Source organism: Oncorhynchus kisutch, unplaced genomic scaffold (assembly GCF_002021735.2).
Source record: "Oncorhynchus kisutch isolate 150728-3 unplaced genomic scaffold, Okis_V2 scaffold727, whole genome shotgun sequence".
In the NCBI taxonomy this organism is placed as follows: Eukaryota; Metazoa; Chordata; class Actinopteri; order Salmoniformes; family Salmonidae; genus Oncorhynchus; species Oncorhynchus kisutch.
Window position 1 is genome coordinate 996,377 of NW_022262672.1, and position 20,561 is coordinate 1,016,937.

General features: G+C 42.9%; 1 protein-coding gene and 1 non-coding gene across 2 annotated transcripts in view; one reads left to right on the plus strand and one right to left on the minus strand.

Moving 5' to 3' along the window:
• Nucleotides 1–70: 70 nt before the first annotated feature.
• Nucleotides 71–144, minus strand: trnai-aau (transfer RNA isoleucine (anticodon AAU)). Its single transcript has one exon. It is a non-coding gene; the product is annotated as a tRNA-Ile (tRNA).
• Nucleotides 145–443: 299 nt separating this feature from the next.
• Nucleotides 444–20,561, plus strand: part of LOC116352777 (serine/threonine-protein kinase 24-like) — a 71,094-nt gene continuing 50,976 nt past the window's right edge. The window contains exon 1 of the mRNA XM_031816005.1: nucleotides 444–1,330. Coding sequence (XP_031671865.1) covers nucleotides 1,289–1,330 — 42 coding nt within the window. The 5' untranslated portion in view covers nucleotides 444–1,288. The remainder of the gene's footprint in view (nucleotides 1,331–20,561) is intronic.

Consider the following 20,561-nt stretch of genomic DNA (forward strand, 5'->3'; position numbering starts at 1 on the left):
CCAACTTTATCTAGAGAGACGAGTAAATACAAACACAGCCTCTTCAAACAGTCACAAAAAAAGAGTGTCATGGCCAGTACGGGTATCGAACCCGCGACCTTCGCGTTATTAGCACGACGCTCTAACCAACTGAGCTAACCGGCCAAGTGAACACAGTGGAAGACATTTAGTGTTTTATCCGGTGAAAAACAACCCGTTTGCTTTTTATATACGCTACAATAGCATTATCTGCTCATCTAGATTTCAACGTATTCTCCAAACAGTTACAAAGTATCATGATATATATATATATATATATTTCATGATATTTTGGCCCAACTATGGTCATGCTTATATATATATATATATATATATATATATGATTCTTATCATGATGTAAACGGTGTTGTTTGAGCCCTCTGCTCCGTTCCCACGTCGGGCGCGTCCAACGCTCTGCTTAGCGTCGATATGGATCCGCCAGTTGCGACAGCACTGACAAGATGGTGGATAGGACAGGAGGAAAATGAGGAACAAAACACAGCTAATATGTATAGTTGACAGGGTGTAAATGGCCTTTTTTGGATTTTAAGTTAGCCAAAATGATTACAAGATCGGAGCGTTTCATATATATTGAATTTGGGTTTATGTTTGCGAGACGCAGGACCTAATATGTTGTTTTCTGGCTGCGGGATGAAGGACCCCTCGGATACAGGACATAACGACGTGACAGCCAGTAGTCCGATAGATAATCAGTGATATTAGATCGTGAATGAACTTTACGGTAAAAAAAAAATACATTGAAACCGTTCACTAGTAGGGTCCAGCTAACGTTGTCAGCTAGTTATTTGTTTTCCTGGTTGATTTGTTGTCATTGTGCAGCAATTTGTTTTCCTGGTTGATTTGTTGTCACTGTGCAGCTATTTGTTTTCCTGGTTGATTTGTTGTCATTGTGCAGCTATTTGTTTTCCTGGATGATTTGTTGTCATTGTGCAGCTATTTGTTTTCCTGGTTGATTTGTCGTCACTGTGCAGCTAGTCAGGGGTAGATACTAAGTAGCTTGCTAATACCACAAGATTTTCGTGGCCGAGTCGACATGTTTTAACTTTGTACGGCGCTTGTTGGGGAAGGATTCATCGATAAGGACGCAAGACGCATTGATAAGGACGCATCGATAAGGAAGCAAGATGCATCGATAAGGACGCTCGACGCCATCCCCCGCCGGACCGACCTGCTGCGTTGTGTATTCTGGGGTTGTAACTAGTGACCAGCTAGTTAGCTGTTATAGCTGGTCAGACTGTCGACAGGCGACATGGCTCACTCTCCGGTTCAGAGTAGCCTGCCAGGGATGCAGGTATGCTGTTTTCACCTCATGTCAAGTAGCTAGTTAAAGTACACCTTACCAAAGTGTTATATACTGAAGCTAGTCCTCACCTGATGTTAACAATACTAAAGACATGCACCATAGTGTTATATACTGAAGCTAGTCCTCACCTGATGTTAACAATACTAAAGACATGCACCATAGTGCTATATACTGAAGCTAGTCCTCACCTGATGTTAACAATACTAAAGACATGCACCATAGTGCTATATACTGAAGCTAGTCCTCACCTGATGTTAACAATACTAAAGACATGCACCATAGTGCTATATACTGAAGCTAGCCCTCACCTGATGTTAACAATACTAAAGACATGCACCATAGTGCTATATACTGAAGCTAGCCCTCACCTGATGTTAACAATACTAAAGACATGCACCATAGTGTTATATACTGAAGCTAGCCCTCACCTGATGTTAACAATACTAAAGACATGCACCATAGTGTTATATACTGAAGCTAGTCCTCACCTGATGTTAACAATACTAAAGACATGCACCATAGTGTTATATACTGAAGCTAGTCCTCACCTGATGTTAACAATACTAAAGACATGCACCATAGTGTTATATACTGAAGCTAGCCCTCACCTGATGTTAACAATACTAAAGACATGCATCATAAGCACAGCATGCTGCCGATAGAGAGAGACAGTGAATTCCCTTAGTTCATTCTGCATGTCCAATAATAGGCTAGTACAATATTTAACACTAAATTATCCTAGGAGTCACATTGGGGCTACCCCATACTGATGACTAAAAGGAACAAACATCATTTTGTGACTATAATATTTTTTAAATGACTCAAATTGACCTAGTATTATGCAATGATGAGCATATGGACACAGTTGGAGTCATTCAGTTGATCTTAGGTCCAGCAAAGTTCCAGCACACAAACAGCAGTGTTTTGAGAGAGGTTCAATCAACAACTGAGTGTTTCTGCTATGATTAGACTAAAGCACTGGAAAACAGGGGATTCTCTGAGCTAGGCTAAAGACTAAAGCAATGGAAAACAGAGGACTCTCTAAGCTAGGCTAAAGACTAAAGCAATGGAAAACAGAGGACTCTCTAAGCTAGGCTAAAGACTAAAGCAATGGAAAACAGAGGACTCTCTAAGCTAGGCTAAAGGCTAAAGCACTGGAAAACAGGGGATTCTCTGAGCTAGGCTAAAGACTAAAGCACTGGAAAACAGAGGACTCTCTAAGCTAGGCTCAAGCACTGGAAAACAGGGGATTCTCTGAGCTAGGTTAAAGACTAAAGCAATGGAAAACAGAGAATTCTCTGAGCTAGGCTAAAGACTAAAGCAATGGAAAACACAGGACTCTCTAAGCTAGGCTAAAGACTAAAGCAATGGAAAACAGGGGATTCTCTGAGCTAGGCTAAAGACTAAAGCAATGGAAAACAGGGGATTCTCTGAGCTAGGCTAAAGACTAAAGCAATGGAAAACAGAGGTCTCTCTGAGCTAGGCTAAAGACTTAAAGCAATGGACAACAGAGGACTCCCTAAGCTAGGCTAAAGCACTGGAAAACAGGGGATTCTCTGAGCTAGGCTAAAGACTAAAGCAGTGGAAAACAGAGGATTCTCTAAGCTAGGCTAAAGACTAAAGCACTGGAAAACAGAGGACTCTCTGAGCTAGGCTAAAGACTAAAGCAATGGAAAACAGAGGACTCTCTGAGCTAGGCTAAAGACTAAAGCAATGGAAAACAGAGGACTCTCTGAGCTAGGCTAAAGACTAAAGCAATGGAAAACAGAGGACTCTCTGAGCTAGGCTAAAGACTAAAGCAATGGAAAACAGAGGACTCTCTGAGCTAGGCTAAAGACTAATGCAATGGAAAACAGAGGACTCTCTGAGCTAGACTAAAGCAGTGGAAAACAGAGGATTCTCTGGGCTAGGCTAAAGCAATGGAAAACAGAGGATTCTCTAAGCTAGGCTAAAGACTAAAGCAATGGAAAACAGAGGACTCTCTGAGCTAGACTAAAGCAGTGGAAAACAGAGGATTCTCTGGGCTAGGCTAAAGCAATGGAAAACAGAGGATTCTCTAAGCTAGGCTAAAGACTAAAGCACTGGAAAACAGAGGACTCTCTGAGCTAGGCTAAAGACTAAAGCAATGGAAAACAGAGGACTCTCTGAGCTAGGCTAAAGACTAAAGCAATGGAAAACAGAGGACTCTCTGAGCTAGGCTAAAGACTAATGCAATGGAAAACAGAGGACTCTCTGAGCTAGGCTAAAGACTAAAGCAGTGGAAAACAGAGGATTCTCTGGGCTAGGCTAAAGCAATGGAAAACAGAGGATTCTCTAAGCTAGGCTAAAGACTAAAGCACTGGAAACAGAGGATTCTCTGAGCTAGGCTAAAGACTAAAGCAATGGAAAACAGAGGATTCTCTGAGCTAGGCTAAAGCACTGGAAAACAGGATTCTCTGAGCTAGGCTAAAGACTAAAGCACTGGAAAACAGAGGATCCTCTGAGCTGGGCTAAAGACTAAAGCAATGGAAAACAGGACTCTCTAAGCTAGGCTAAAGATTAAAGCGATGGAAAACAGGGGATTCTCTAAGCTAGGCTAAAGACTAAAGCACTGGAAAACAGAGGACTCTCTAAGCTAGGCTAAAGATTAAAGCAATGGAAAACAGAGGCTCCTCTGAGCTAGGCTAAAGACTAAAGCAATGGAAAACAGAGGACTCTCTGAGCTAGGCTAAAGACTAAAGCAATGGAAAACAGAGGACTCTCTGAGCTAGGCTAAAGACTAAAGCAATGGAAAACAGAGGACTCTCTGAGCTAGGCTAAAGACTAATGCAATGGAAAACAGAGGACTCTCTGAGCTAGACTAAAGCAGTGGAAAACAGAGGATTCTCTAAGCTAGGCTAAAGACTAAAGCACTGGAAACAGAGGATTCTCTGAGCTAGGCTAAAGACTAAAGCAATGGAAAACAGAGGATTCTCTGAGCTAGGCTAAAGCACTGGAAAACAGGATTCTCTGAGCTAGGCTAAAGACTAAAGCACTGGAAAACAGAGGATCCTCTGAGCTGGGCTAAAGACTAAAGCAATGGAAAACAGGACTCTCTAAGCTAGGCTAAAGATTAAAGCGATGGAAAACAGGGGACTCTCTAAGCTAGGCTAAAGACTAAAGCAATGGAAAACAGAGGACTCTCTAAGCTAGGCTAAAGACTAAAGCACTGGAAAACAGAGGACTCTCTAAGCTAGGCTAAAGCACTGGAAAACAGGACTCTCTAAGCTAGGCTAAAGCACTGGAAAACAGGGGATTCTCTGAGCTAGGTTAAAGACTAAAGCAATGGAAAACAGAGAATTCTCTGAGCTAGGCTAAAGACTAAAGCAATGGAAAACACAGGACTCTCTAAGCTAGGCTAAAGACTAAAGCAATGGAAAACAGGGGATTCTCTGAGCTAGGCTAAAGACTAAAGCAATGGAAAACAGGGGATTCTCTGAGCTAGGCTAAAGACTAAAGCAATGGAAAACAGAGGTCTCTGAGCTAGGCTAAAGACTTAAAGCAATGGACAACAGAGGACTCCCTAAGCTAGACTAAAGCAATGGAAAATAGAGGATCCTCTGAGCTAGGCTAAAGATTAAAGCGATGGAAAACAGAGGACTCTCTAAGCTAGGCTAAAGCACTGGAAAACAGAGGACTCTCTAAGCTAGGCTAAAGCACTGGAAAACAGAGGACTCTCTAAGCTAGGCTAAAGCACTGGAAAACAGAGGACTCTCTGAGCTAGGCTAAAGACTAAAACAATGGAAAACAGAGGACTCTGAGCTAGGCTAAAGACTAAAGCAATGGAAAACTGAGGACTCTCTGAGCTAGGCTAAAGACTAAAGCAATGGGAAACAGAGGACTCTCTAAGCTAGGCTAAAGACTAAAGAAATGGGAAACAGAGGACTCTCTAAGCTAGGCTAAAGATTAAAGCAATGGAAAACAGGGGATTCTCTGAGCTAGGCTAAAGCAGTGGAAAACAGAGGATTCTCTAAGCTAGGCTAAAGACTAAAGCACTGGAAACAGAGGATTCTCTGAGCTAGGCTAAAGACTAAAGCAATGGAAAACAGAGGATTCTCTGAGCTAGGCTAAAGCACTGGAAAACAGGATTCTCTGAGCTAGGCTAAAGACTAAAGCACTGGAAAACAGAGGATCCTCTGAGCTGGGCTAAAGACTAAAGCAATGGAAAACAGGACTCTCTAAGCTAGGCTAAAGATTAAAGCGATGGAAAACAGGGGACTCTCTAAGCTAGGCTAAAGACTAAAGCAATGGAAAACAGAGGACTCTCTAAGCTAGGCTAAAGACTAAAGCACTGGAAAACAGAGGACTCTCTAAGCTAGGCTAAAGCACTGGAAAACAGGACTCTCTAAGCTAGGCTAAAGCACTGGAAAACAGGGGATTCTCTGAGCTAGGTTAAAGACTAAAGCAATGGAAAACAGAGAATTCTCTGAGCTAGGCTAAAGACTAAAGCAATGGAAAACACAGGACTCTCTAAGCTAGGCTAAAGACTAAAGCAATGGAAAACAGGGGATTCTCTGAGCTAGGCTAAAGACTAAAGCAATGGAAAACAGGGGATTCTCTGAGCTAGGCTAAAGACTAAAGCAATGGAAAACAGAGGTCTCTGAGCTAGGCTAAAGACTTAAAGCAATGGACAACAGAGGACTCCCTAAGCTAGACTAAAGCAATGGAAAATAGAGGATCCTCTGAGCTAGGCTAAAGATTAAAGCGATGGAAAACAGAGGACTCTCTAAGCTAGGCTAAAGCACTGGAAAACAGAGGACTCTCTAAGCTAGGCTAAAGCACTGGAAAACAGAGGACTCTCTAAGCTAGGCTAAAGCACTGGAAAACAGAGGACTCTCTGAGCTAGGCTAAAGACTAAAACAATGGAAAACAGAGGACTCTGAGCTAGGCTAAAGACTAAAGCAATGGAAAACTGAGGACTCTCTGAGCTAGGCTAAAGACTAAAGCAATGGGAAACAGAGGACTCTCTAAGCTAGGCTAAAGACTAAAGAAATGGGAAACAGAGGACTCTCTAAGCTAGGCTAAAGATTAAAGCAATGGAAAACAGGGGATTCTCTGAGCTAGGCTAAAGCAGTGGAAAACAGAGGATTCTCTAAGCTAGGCTAAAGACTAAAGCACTGGAAAACAGAGGACTCTCTGAGCTAGGCTAAAGATTAAAGCGATGGAAAACAGGGGATTCTCTAAGCTAGGCTAAAGACTAAAGCACTGGAAAACAGAGGACTCTCTAAGCTAGGCTAAAGATTAAAGCAATGGAAAACAGAGGCTCCTCTGAGCTAGGCTAAAGACTAAAGCAATGGAAAACAGAGGACTCTCTGAGCTAGGCTAAAGACTAAAGCAATGGAAAACAGAGGACTCTCTGAGCTAGGCTAAAGACTAAAGCAATGGAAAACAGAGGACTCTCTGAGCTAGGCTAAAGACTAATGCAATGGAAAACAGAGGACTCTCTGAGCTAGACTAAAGCAGTGGAAAACAGAGGATTCTCTAAGCTAGGCTAAAGACTAAAGCACTGGAAACAGAGGATTCTCTGAGCTAGGCTAAAGACTAAAGCAATGGAAAACAGAGGATTCTCTGAGCTAGGCTAAAGCACTGGAAAACAGGATTCTCTGAGCTAGGCTAAAGACTAAAGCACTGGAAAACAGAGGATCCTCTGAGCTGGGCTAAAGACTAAAGCAATGGAAAACAGGACTCTCTAAGCTAGGCTAAAGATTAAAGCGATGGAAAACAGGGGACTCTCTAAGCTAGGCTAAAGACTAAAGCAATGGAAAACAGAGGACTCTCTAAGCTAGGCTAAAGACTAAAGCACTGGAAAACAGAGGACTCTCTAAGCTAGGCTAAAGCACTGGAAAACAGGACTCTCTAAGCTAGGCTAAAGCACTGGAAAACAGGGGATTCTCTGAGCTAGGTTAAAGACTAAAGCAATGGAAAACAGAGAATTCTCTGAGCTAGGCTAAAGACTAAAGCAATGGAAAACACAGGACTCTCTAAGCTAGGCTAAAGACTAAAGCAATGGAAAACAGGGGATTCTCTGAGCTAGGCTAAAGACTAAAGCAATGGAAAACAGGGGATTCTCTGAGCTAGGCTAAAGACTAAAGCAATGGAAAACAGAGGTCTCTGAGCTAGGCTAAAGACTTAAAGCAATGGACAACAGAGGACTCCCTAAGCTAGACTAAAGCAATGGAAAACAGAGGATCCTCTGAGCTAGGCTAAAGATTAAAGCGATGGAAAACAGAGGACTCTCTAAGCTAGGCTAAAGCACTGGAAAACAGAGGACTCTCTAAGCTAGGCTAAAGCACTGGAAAACAGAGGACTCTCTAAGCTAGGCTAAAGCACTGGAAAACAGAGGACTCTCTGAGCTAGGCTAAAGACTAAAACAATGGAAAACAGAGGACTCTGAGCTAGGCTAAAGACTAAAGCAATGGAAAACTGAGGACTCTCTGAGCTAGGCTAAAGACTAAAGCAATGGGAAACAGAGGACTCTCTAAGCTAGGCTAAAGACTAAAGAAATGGGAAACAGAGGACTCTCTAAGCTAGGCTAAAGATTAAAGCAATGGAAAACAGGGGATTCTCTGAGCTAGGCTAAAGCAGTGGAAAACAGAGGATTCTCTAAGCTAGGCTAAAGACTAAAGCACTGGAAAACAGAGGACTCTCTGAGCTAGGCTAAAGACTAAAGCAATGGAAAACAGAGGACTCTCTGAGCTAGGCTAAAGACTAAAGCAATGGAAAACAGAGGACTCTCTGAGCTAGGCTAAAGACTAAAGCAATGGAAAACAGAGGACTCTCTGAGCTAGGCTAAAGACTAAAGCAATGGAAAACAGAGGACTCTCTGAGCTAGGCTAAAGACTAATGCAATGGAAAACAGAGGACTCTCTGAGCTAGACTAAAGCAGTGGAAAACAGAGGATTCTCTGGGCTAGGCTAAAGATTAAAGCAATGGAAAACAGGGGACTCTCTAAGCTAGGCTAAAGCACTGGAAAACAGAGGACTCTCTAAGCTAGGCTAAAGCACTGGAAAACAGAGGACTCTCTAAGCTAGGCTAAAGCACTGGAAAACAGAGGACTCTCTAAGCTAGGCTAAAGCACTGGAAAACAGAGGACTCTCTGAGCTAGGCTAAAGACTAAAACAATGGAAAACAGAGGACTCTGAGCTAGGCTAAAGACTAAAGCAATGGAAAACAGAGGACTCTCTGAGCTAGGCTAAAGACTAAAGCAATGGGAAACAGAGGACTCTCTAAGCTAGGCTAAAGACTAAAGAAATGGGAAACAGAGGACTCTCTAAGCTAGGCTAAAGACTAAAGCAATGGAAAACAGAGGACTCTCTGAGCTAGGCTAAAGACTAAAGCAATGGAAAACAGAGGACTCTCTGAGCTAGGCTAAAGACTAAAGCAATGGAAAACAGAGGACTCTCTGAGCTAGGCTAAAGACTAATGCAATGGAAAACAGAGGACTCTCTGAGCTAGACTAAAGCAGTGGAAAACAGAGGATTCTCTGGGCTAGGCTAAAGCAATGGAAAACAGAGGATTCTCTTAGCTAGGCTAAAGACTAAAGCAATGGAAAACAGAGGACTCTCTGAGCTAGACTAAAGCAGTGGAAAACAGAGGATTCTCTGGTCTAGGCTAAAGCAATGGAAAACAGAGGATTCTCTAAGCTAGGCTAAAGACTAAAGCACTGGAAAACAGAGGACTCTCTGAGCTAGGCTAAAGACTAAAGCAATGGAAAACAGAGGACTCTCTGAGCTAGGCTAAAGACTAAAGCAATGGAAAACAGAGGACTCTCTGAGCTAGGCTAAAGACTAATGCAATGGAAAACAGAGGACTCTCTGAGATAGACTAAAGCAGTGGAAAACAGAGGATTCTCTGGGCTAGGCTAAAGCAATGGAAAACAGAGGATTCTCTAAGCTAGGCTAAAGACTAAAGCACTGGAAACAGAGGATTCTCTGAGCTAGGCTAAAGACTAAAGCAATGGAAAACAGAGGATTCTCTGAGCTAGGCTAAAGCACTGGAAAACAGGATTCTCTGAGCTAGGCTAAAGACTAAAGCACTGGAAAACAGAGGATCCTCTGAGCTGGGCTAAAGACTAAAGCAATGGAAAACAGGACTCTCTAAGCTAGGCTAAAGATTAAAGCGATGGAAAACAGGGGATTCTCTAAGCTAGGCTAAAGACTAAAGCACTGGAAAACAGAGGACTCTCTAAGCTAGGCTAAAGATTAAAGCAATGGAAAACAGAGGCTCCTCTGAGCTAGGCTAAAGACTAAAGCAATGGAAAACAGAGGACTCTCTGAGCTAGGCTAAAGACTAAAGCAATGGAAAACAGAGGACTCTCTGAGCTAGGCTAAAGACTAAAGCAATGGAAAACAGAGGACTCTCTGAGCTAGGCTAAAGACTAATGCAATGGAAAACAGAGGACTCTCTGAGCTAGACTAAAGCAGTGGAAAACAGAGGATTCTCTAAGCTAGGCTAAAGACTAAAGCACTGGAAACAGAGGATTCTCTGAGCTAGGCTAAAGACTAAAGCAATGGAAAACAGAGGATTCTCTGAGCTAGGCTAAAGCACTGGAAAACAGGATTCTCTGAGCTAGGCTAAAGACTAAAGCACTGGAAAACAGAGGACTCTCTGAGCTAGGCTAAAGACTAAAGCAATGGAAAACAGAGGACTCTCTGAGCTAGGCTAAAGACTAATGCAATGGAAAACAGAGGACTCTCTGAGATAGACTAAAGCAGTGGAAAACAGAGGATTCTCTGGGCTCGGCTAAAGCAATGGAAAACAGAGGATTCTCTAAGCTAGGCTAAAGACTAAAGCACTGGAAACAGAGGATTCTCTGAGCTAGGCTAAAGACTAAAGCAATGGAAAACATAGGATTCTCTGAGCTAGGCTAAAGCACTGGAAAACAGGATTCTCTGAGCTAGGCTAAAGACTAAAGCACTGGAAAACAGAGGATCCTCTGAGCTGGGCTAAAGACTAAAGCAATGGAAAACAGGACTCTCTAAGCTAGGCTAAAAATTAAAGCGATGGAAAACAGGGGATTCTCTAAGCTAGGCTAAAGACTAAAGCACTGGAAAACAGAGGACTCTCTAAGCTAGGCTAAAGATTAAAGCAATGGAAAACAGAGGCTCCTCTGAGCTAGGCTAAAGACTAAAGCAATGGAAAACAGAGGACTCTCTGAGCTAGGCTAAAGACTAAAGCAATGGAAAACAGAGGACTCTCTGAGCTAGGCTAAAGACTAAAGCACTGGAAAACAGGACTCTCTAAGCTAGGCTAAAGCACTGGAAAACAGGGGATTCTCTGAGCTAGGTTAAAGACTAAAGCAATGGAAAACAGAGAATTCTCTGAGCTAGGCTAAAGACTAAAGCAATGGAAAACACAGGACTCTCTAAGCTAGGCTAAAGACTAAAGCAATGGAAAACAGGGGATTCTCTGAGCTAGGCTAAAGACTAAAGCAATGGAAAACAGGGGATTCTCTGAGCTAGGCTAAAGACTAAAGCAATGGAAAACAGAGGTCTCTGAGCTAGGCTAAAGACTTAAAGCAATGGACAACAGAGGACTCCCTAAGCTAGACTAAAGCAATGGAAAACAGAGGATCCTCTGAGCTAGGCTAAAGATTAAAGCGATGGAAAACAGAGGACTCTCTAAGCTAGGCTAAAGCACTGGAAAACAGAGGACTCTCTAAGCTAGGCTAAAGCACTGGAAAACAGAGGACTCTCTAAGCTAGGCTAAAGCACTGGAAAACAGAGGACTCTCTGAGCTAGGCTAAAGACTAAAACAATGGAAAACAGAGGACTCTGAGCTAGGCTAAAGACTAAAGCAATGGAAAACTGAGGACTCTCTGAGCTAGGCTAAAGACTAAAGCAATGGGAAACAGAGGACTCTCTAAGCTAGGCTAAAGACTAAAGAAATGGGAAACAGAGGACTCTCTAAGCTAGGCTAAAGATTAAAGCAATGGAAAACAGGGGATTCTCTGAGCTAGGCTAAAGCAGTGGAAAACAGAGGATTCTCTAAGCTAGGCTAAAGACTAAAGCACTGGAAAACAGAGGACTCTCTGAGCTAGGCTAAAGACTAAAGCAATGGAAAACAGAGGACTCTCTGAGCTAGGCTAAAGACTAAAGCAATGGAAAACAGAGGACTCTCTGAGCTAGGCTAAAGACTAAAGCAATGGAAAACAGAGGACTCTCTGAGCTAGGCTAAAGACTAAAGCAATGGAAAACAGGGGACTCTCTAAGCTAGGCTAAAGCACTGGAAAACAGAGGACTCTCTAAGCTAGGCTAAAGCACTGGAAAACAGAGGACTCTCTAAGCTAGGCTAAAGCACTGGAAAACAGAGGACTCTCTGAGCTAGGCTAAAGACTAAAGCAATGGAAAACAGAGGACTCTCTAAGCTAGGCTAAAGCACTGGAAAACAGAGGACTCTCTAAGCTAGGCTAAAGCACTGGAAAACAGAGGACTCTAAGCTAGGCTAAAGCACTGGAAAACAGAGGACTCTCTGAGCTAGGCTAAAGACTAAAACAATGGAAAACAGAGGACTCTGAGCTAGGCTAAAGACTAAAGCAATGGAAAACAGAGGACTCTCTGAGCTAGGCTAAAGACTAAAGCAATGGAAAACAGAGGACTCTCTGAGCTAGGCTAAAGACTAAAGCAATGGAAAACAGAGGACTCTCTGAGCTAGGCTAAAGCACTGGAAAACAGAGGACTCTCTAAGCTAGGCTAAAGCACTGGAAAACAGAGGACTCTCTAAGCTAGGCTAAAGCACTGGAAAACAGAGGACTCTCTAAGCTAGGCTAAAGCACTGGAAAACAGAGGACTCTCTGAGCTAGGCTAAAGACTAAAACAATGGAAAACAGAGGACTCTGAGCTAGGCAAAAGACTAAAGAAATGGGAAACAGAGGACTCTCTAAGCTAGGCTAAAGACTAAAGCAATGGAAAACAGAGGACTCTCTGAGCTAGGCTAAAGACTAAAGCAATGGAAAACAGAGGACTCTCTGAGCTAGGCTAAAGACTAAAGCAATGGAAAACAGAGGACTCTCTGAGCTAGGCTAAAGACTAATGCAATGGAAAACAGAGGACTCTCTGAGCTAGACTAAAGCAGTGGAAAACAGAGGATTCTCTGGGCTAGGCTAAAGCAATGGAAAACAGAGGATTCTCTAAGCTAGGCTAAAGACTAAAGCAATGGAAAACAGAGGACTCTCTGAGCTAGACTAAAGCAGTGGAAAACAGAGGATTCTCTGGGCTAGGCTAAAGCAATGGAAAACAGAGGATTCTCTAAGCTAGGCTAAAGACTAAAGCACTGGAAAACAGAGGACTCTCTGAGCTAGGCTAAAGACTAAAGCAATGGAAAACAGATGACTCTCTGAGCTAGGCTAAAGACTAAAGCAATGGAAAACAGAGGACTCTCTGAGCTAGGCTAAAGACTAATGCAATGGAAAACAGAGGACTCTCTGAGATAGACTAAAGCAGTGGAAAACAGAGGATTCTCTGGGCTAGGCTAAAGCAATGGAAAACAGAGGATTCTCTAAGCTAGGCTAAAGACTAAAGCACTGGAAACAGAGGATTCTCTGAGCTAGGCTAAAGACTAAAGCAATGGAAAACAGAGGATTCTCTGAGCTAGGCTAAAGCACTGGAAAACAGGATTCTCTGAGCTAGGCTAAAGACTAAAGCACTGGAAAACAGAGGATCCTCTGAGCTGGGCTAAAGACTAAAGCAATGGAAAACAGGACTCTCTAAGCTAGGCTAAAGATTAAAGCGATGGAAAACAGGGGATTCTCTAAGCTAGGCTAAAGACTAAAGCACTGGAAAACAGAGGACTCTCTAAGCTAGGCTAAAGATTAAAGCAATGGAAAACAGAGGCTCCTCTGAGCTAGGCTAAAGACTAAAGCAATGGAAAACAGAGGACTCTCTGAGCTAGGCTAAAGACTAAAGCAATGGAAAACAGGACTCTCTGAGCTAGGCTAAAGACTAAAGCAATGGAAAACAGAGGACTCTCTGAGCTAGGCTAAAGACTAATGCAATGGAAAACAGAGGACTCTCTGAGCTAGACTAAAGCAGTGGAAAACAGAGGATTCTCTAAGCTAGGCTAAAGACTAAAGCACTGGAAACAGAGGATTCTCTGAGCTAGGCTAAAGACTAAAGCAATGGAAAACAGAGGATTCTCTGAGCTAGGCTAAAGCACTGGAAAACAGGATTCTCTGAGCTAGGCTAAAGACTAAAGCACTGGAAAACAGAGGACTCTCTGAGCTAGGCTAAAGACTAAAGCAATGGAAAACAGAGGACTCTCTGAGCTAGGCTAAAGACTAATGCAATGGAAAACAGAGGACTCTCTGAGATAGACTAAAGCAGTGGAAAACAGAGGATTCTCTGGGCTCGGCTAAAGCAATGGAAAACAGAGGATTCTCTAAGCTAGGCTAAAGACTAAAGCACTGGAAACAGAGGATTCTCTGAGCTAGGCTAAAGACTAAAGCAATGGAAAACAGAGGATTCTCTGAGCTAGGCTAAAGCACTGGAAAACAGGATTCTCTGAGCTAGGCTAAAGACTAAAGCACTGGAAAACAGAGGATCCTCTGAGCTGGGCTAAAGACTAAAGCAATGGAAAACAGGACTCTCTAAGCTAGGCTAAAGATTAAAGCGATGGAAAACAGGGGATTCTCTAAGCTAGGCTAAAGACTAAAGCACTGGAAAACAGAGGACTCTCTAAGCTAGGCTAAAGATTAAAGCAATGGAAAACAGAGGCTCCTCTGAGCTAGGCTAAAGACTAAAGCAATGGAAAACAGAGGACTCTCTGAGCTAGGCTAAAGACTAAAGCAATGGAAAACAGAGGACTCTCTGAGCTAGGCTAAAGACTAAAGCAATGGAAAACAGAGGACTCTCTGAGCTAGGCTAAAGACTAATGCAATGGAAAACAGAGGACTCTCTGAGCTAGACTAAAGCAGTGGAAAACAGAGGATTCTCTAAGCTAGGCTAAAGACTAAAGCACTGGAAACAGAGGATTCTCTGAGCTAGGCTAAAGACTAAAGCAATGGAAAACAGAGGATCCTCTGAGCTGGGCTAAAGACTAAAGCAATGGAAAACAGGACTCTCTAAGCTAGGCTAAAAATTAAAGCGATGGAAAACAGGGGATTCTCTAAGCTAGGCTAAAGACTAAAGCACTGGAAAACAGAGGACTCTCTAAGCTAGGCTAAAGATTAAAGCAATGGAAAACAGAGGCTCCTCTGAGCTAGGCTAAAGACTAAAGCAATGGAAAACAGAGGACCCTCTGAGCTAGGCTAAAGACTAAAGCAATGGAAAACAGAGGACTCTCTGAGCTAGGCTAAAGACTAAAGCACTGGAAAACAGGACTCTCTAAGCTAGGCTAAAGCACTGGAAAACAGGGGATTCTCTGAGCTAGGTTAAAGACTAAAGTAATGGAAAACAGAGAATTCTCTGAGCTAGGCTAAAGACTAAAGCAATGGAAAACACAGGACTCTCTAAGCTAGGCTAAAGACTAAAGCAATGGAAAACAGGGGATTCTCTGAGCTAGGCTAAAGACTAAAGCAATGGAAAACAGGGGATTCTCTGAGCTAGGCTAAAGACTAAAGCAATGGAAAACAGAGGTCTCTGAGCTAGGCTAAAGACTTAAAGCAATGGACAACAGAGGACTCCCTAAGCTAGACTAAAGCAATGGAAAACAGAGGATCCTCTGAGCTAGGCTAAAGATTAAAGCGATGGAAAACAGAGGACTCTCTAAGCTAGGCTAAAGCACTGGAAAACAGAGGACTCTCTAAGCTAGGCTAAAGCACTGGAAAACAGAGGACTCTCTAAGCTAGGCTAAAGCACTGGAAAACAGAGGACTCTCTGAGCTAGGCTAAAGACTAAAACAATGGAAAACAGAGGACTCTGAGCTAGGCTAAAGACTAAAGCAATGGAAAACTGAGGACTCTCTGAGCTAGGCTAAAGACTAAAGCAATGGGAAACAGAGGACTCTCTAAGCTAGGCTAAAGACTAAAGAAATGGGAAACAGAGGACTCTCTAAGCTAGGCTAAAGATTAAAGCAATGGAAAACAGGGGATTCTCTGAGCTAGGCTAAAGCAGTGGAAAACAGAGGATTCTCTAAGCTAGGCTAAAGACTAAAGCACTGGAAAACAGAGGACTCTCTGAGCTAGGCTAAAGACTAAAGCAATGGAAAACAGAGGACTCTCTGAGCTAGGCTAAAGACTAAAGCAATGGAAAACAGAGGACTCTCTGAGCTAGGCTAAAGACTAAAGCAATGGAAAACAGAGGACTCTCTGAGCTAGGCTAAAGACTAAAGCAATGGAAAACAGAGGACTCTCTGAGCTAGGCTAAAGACTAATGCAATGGAAAACAGAGGACTCTCTGAGCTAGACTAAAGCAGTGGAAAACAGAGGATTCTCTGGGCTAGGCTAAAGATTAAAGCAATGGAAAACAGGGGACTCTCTAAGCTAGGCTAAAGCACTGGAAAACAGAGGACTCTCTAAGCTAGGCTAAAGCACTGGAAAACAGAGGACTCTCTAAGCTAGGCTAAAGCACTGGAAAACAGAGGACTCTCTGAGCTAGGCTAAAGACTAAAGCAATGGAAAATAGAGGACTCTCTAAGCTAGGCTAAAGCACTGGAAAACAGAGGACTCTCTAAGCTAGGCTAAAGCACTGGAAAACAGAGGACTCTCTAAGCTAGGCTAAAGCACTGGAAAACAGAGGACTCTCTGAGCTAGGCTAAAGACTAAAACAATGGAAAACAGAGGACTCTGAGCTAGGCTAAAGACTAAAGCAATGGAAAACAGAGGACTCTCTGAGCTAGGCTAAAGACTAAAGCAATGGAAAACAGAGGACTCTCTGAGCTAGGCTAAAGACTAAAGCAATGGAAAACAGAGGACTCTCTGAGCTAGGCTAAAGCACTGGAAAACAGAGGACTCTCTAAGCTAGGCTAAAGCACTGGAAAACAGAGGACTCTCTAAGCTAGGCTAAAGCACTGGAAAACAGAGGACTCTCTAAGCTAGGCTAAAGCACTGGAAAACAGAGGACTCTCTGTGCTAGGCTAAAGACTAAAACAATGGAAAACAGAGGACTCTGAGCTAGGCTAAAGACTAAAGAAATGGGAAACAGAGGACTCTCTAAGCTAGGCTAAAGACTAAAGCAATGGAAAACAGAGGACTCTCTGAGCTAGGCTAAAGACTAAAGCAATGGAAAACAGAGGACTCTCTGAGCTAGGCTAAAGACTAAAGCAATGGAAAACAGAGGACTCTCTGAGCTAGGCTAAAGACTAATGCAATGGAAAACAGAGGACTCTCTGAGCTAGACTAAAGCAGTGGAAAACAGAGGATTCTCTGGGCTAGGCTAAAGCAATGGAAAACAGAGGATTCTCTAAGCTAGGCTAAAGACTAAAGCAATGGAAAACAGAGGACTCTCTGAGCTAGACTAAAGCAGTGGAAAACAGAGGATTCTCTGGGCTAGGCTAAAGCAATGGAAAACAGAGGATTCTCTAAGCTAGGCTAAAGACTAAAGCACTGGAAAACAGAGGACTCTCTGAGCTAGGCTAAAGACTAAAGCAATGGAAAACAGAGGACTCTCTGAGCTAGGCTAAAGACTAAAGCAATGGAAAACAGAGGACTCTCTGAGCTAGGCTAAAGACTAATGCAATGGAAAACAGAGGACTCTCTGAGATAGACTAAAGCAGTGGAAAACAGAGGATTCTCTGGGCTAGGCTAAAGCAATGGAAAACAGAGGATTCTCTAAGCTAGGCTAAAGACTAAAGCACTGGAAACAGAGGATTCTCTGAGCTAGGCTAAAGACTAAAGCAATGGAAAACAGAGGATTCTCTGAGCTAGGCTAAAGCACTGGAAAACAGGATTCTCTGAGCTAGGCTAAAGACTAAAGCACTGGAAAACAGAGGATCCTCTGAGCTGGGCTAAAGACTAAAGCAATGGAAAACAGGACTCTCTAAGCTAGGCTAAAGATTAAAGCGATGGAAAACAGGGGATTCTCTAAGCTAGGCTAAAGACTAAAGCACTGGAAAACAGAGGACTCTCTAAGCTAGGCTAAAGATTAAAGCAATGGAAAACAGAGGCTCCTCTGAGCTAGGCTAAAGACTAAAGCAATGGAAAACAGAGGACTCTCTGAGCTAGGCTAAAGACTAAAGCAATGGAAAACAGAGGACTCTCTGAGCTAGGCTAAAGACTAAAGCAATGGAAAACAGAGGACTCTCTGAGCTAGGCTAAAGACTAATGCAATGGAAAACAGAGGACTCTCTGAGCTAGACTAAAGCAGTGGAAAACAGAGGATTCTCTAAGCTAGGCTAAAGACTAAAGCACTGGAAACAGAGGATTCTCTGAGCTAGGCTAAAGACTAAAGCAATGGAAAACAGAGGATTCTCTGAGCTAGGCTAAAGCACTGGAAAACAGGATTCTCTGAGCTAGGCTAAAGACTAAAGCACTGGAAAACAGAGGATCCTCTGAGCTGGGCTAAAGACTAAAGCAATGGAAAACAGGACTCTCTAAGCTAGGCTAAAGATTAAAGCACTGGAAAACAGAGGACTCTCTAAGCTAGGCTAAAGCACTGGAAAACAGGACTCTCTAAGCTAGGCTAAAGCACTGGAAAACAGGGGATTCTCTGAGCTAGGTTAAAGACTAAAGCAATGGAAAACAGAGAATTCTCTGAGCTAGGCTAAAGACTAAAGCAATGGAAAACACAGGACTCTCTAAGCTAGGCTAAAGACTAAAGCAATGGAAAACAGGGGATTCTCTGAGCTAGGCTAAAGACTAAAGCAATGGAAAACAGAGGATTCTCTGAGCTAGGCTAAAGCACTGGAAAACAGGATTCTCTGAGCTAGGCTAAAGACTAAAGCACTGGAAAACAGAGGATCCTCTGAGCTGGGCTAAAGACTAAAGCAATGGAAAACAGGACTCTCTAAGCTAGGCTAAAGATTAAAGCGATGGAAAACAGGGGATTCTCTAAGCTAGGCTAAAGACTAAAGCACTGGAAAACAGAGGACTCTCTAAGCTAGGCTAAAGATTAAAGCAATGGAAAACAGAGGCTCCTCTGAGCTAGGCTAAAGACTAAAGCAATGGAAAACAGAGGACTCTCTGAGCTAGGCTAAAGACTAAAGCAATGGAAAACAGGACTCTCTGAGCTAGGCTAAAGACTAAAGCAATGGAAAACAGAGGACTCTCTGAGCTAGGCTAAAGACTAATGCAATGGAAAACAGAGGACTCTCTGAGCTAGACTAAAGCAGTGGAAAACAGAGGATTCTCTAAGCTAGGCTAAAGACTAAAGCACTGGAAACAGAGGATTCTCTGAGCTAGGCTAAAGACTAAAGCAATGGAAAACAGAGGATTCTCTGAGCTAGGCTAAAGCACTGGAAAACAGGATTCTCTGAGCTAGGCTAAAGACTAAAGCACTGGAAAACAGAGGACTCTCTGAGCTAGGCTAAAGACTAAAGCAATGGAAAACAGAGGACTCTCTGAGCTAGGCTAAAGACTAATGCAATGGAAAACAGAGGACTCTCTGAGATAGACTAAAGCAGTGGAAAACAGAGGATTCTCTGGGCTCGGCTAAAGCAATGGAAAACAGAGGATTCTCTAAGCTAGGCTAAAGACTAAAGCACTGGAAACAGAGGATTCTCTGAGCTAGGCTAAAGACTAAAGCAATGGAAAACAGAGGATTCTCTGAGCTAGGCTAAAGCACTGGAAAACAGGATTCTCTGAGCTAGGCTAAAGACTAAAGCACTGGAAAACAGAGGATCCTCTGAGCTGGGCTAAAGACTAAAGCAATGGAAAACAGGACTCTCTAAGCTAGGCTAAAGATTAAAGCGATGGAAAACAGGGGATTCTCTAAGCTAGGCTAAAGACTAAAGCACTGGAAAACAGAGGACTCTCTAAGCTAGGCTAAAGATTAAAGCAATGGAAAACAGAGGCTCCTCTGAGCTAGGCTAAAGACTAAAGCAATGGAAAACAGAGGACTCTCTGAGCTAGGCTAAAGACTAAAGCAATGGAAAACAGAGGACTCTCTGAGCTAGGCTAAAGACTAAAGCAATGGAAAACAGAGGACTCTCTGAGCTAGGCTAAAGACTAATGCAATGGAAAACAGAGGACTCTCTGAGCTAGACTAAAGCAGTGGAAAACAGAGGATTCTCTAAGCTAGGCTAAAGACTAAAGCACTGGAAACAGAGGATTCTCTGAGCTAGGCTAAAGACTAAAGCAATGGAAAACAGAGGATCCTCTGAGCTGGGCTAAAGACTAAAGCAATGGAAAACAGGACTCTCTAAGCTAGGCTAAAAATTAAAGCGATGGAAAACAGGGGATTCTCTAAGCTAGGCTAAAGACTAAAGCACTGGAAAACAGAGGACTCTCTAAGCTAGGCTAAAGATTAAAGCAATGGAAAACAGAGGCTCCTCTGAGCTAGGCTAAAGACTAAAGCAATGGAAAACAGAGGACTCTCTGAGCTAGGCTAAAGACTAAAGCAATGGAAAACAGAGGACTCTCTGAGCTAGGCTAAAGACTAAAGCACTGGAAAACAGGACTCTCTAAGCTAGGCTAAAGCACTGGAAAACAGGGGATTCTCTGAGCTAGGTTAAAGACTAAAGTAATGGAAAACAGAGAATTCTCTGAGCTAGGCTAAAGACTAAAGCAATGGAAAACACAGGACTCTCTAAGCTAGGCTAAAGACTAAAGCAATGGAAAACAGGGGATTCTCTGAGCTAGGCTAAAGACTAAAGCAATGGAAAACAGGGGATTCTCTGAGCTAGGCTAAAGACTAAAGCAATGGAAAACAGAGGTCTCTGAGCTAGGCTAAAGACTTAAAGCAATGGACAACAGAGGACTCCCTAAGCTAGACTAAAGCAATGGAAAACAGAGGATCCTCTGAGCTAGGCTAAAGATTAAAGCGATGGAAAACAGAGGACTCTCTAAGCTAGGCTAAAGCACTGGAAAACAGAGGACTCTCTAAGCTAGGCTAAAGCACTGGAAAACAGAGGACTCTCTAAGCTAGGCTAAAGCACTGGAAAACAGAGGACTCTCTGAGCTAGGCTAAAGACTAAAACAATGGAAAACAGAGGACTCTGAGCTAGGCTAAAGACTAAAGCAATGGAAAACTGAGGACTCTCTGAGCTAGGCTAAAGACTAAAGCAATGGGAAACAGAGGACTCTCTAAGCTAGGCTAAAGACTAAAGAAATGGGAAACAGAGGACTCTCTAAGCTAGGCTAAAGATTAAAGCAATGGAAAACAGGGGATTC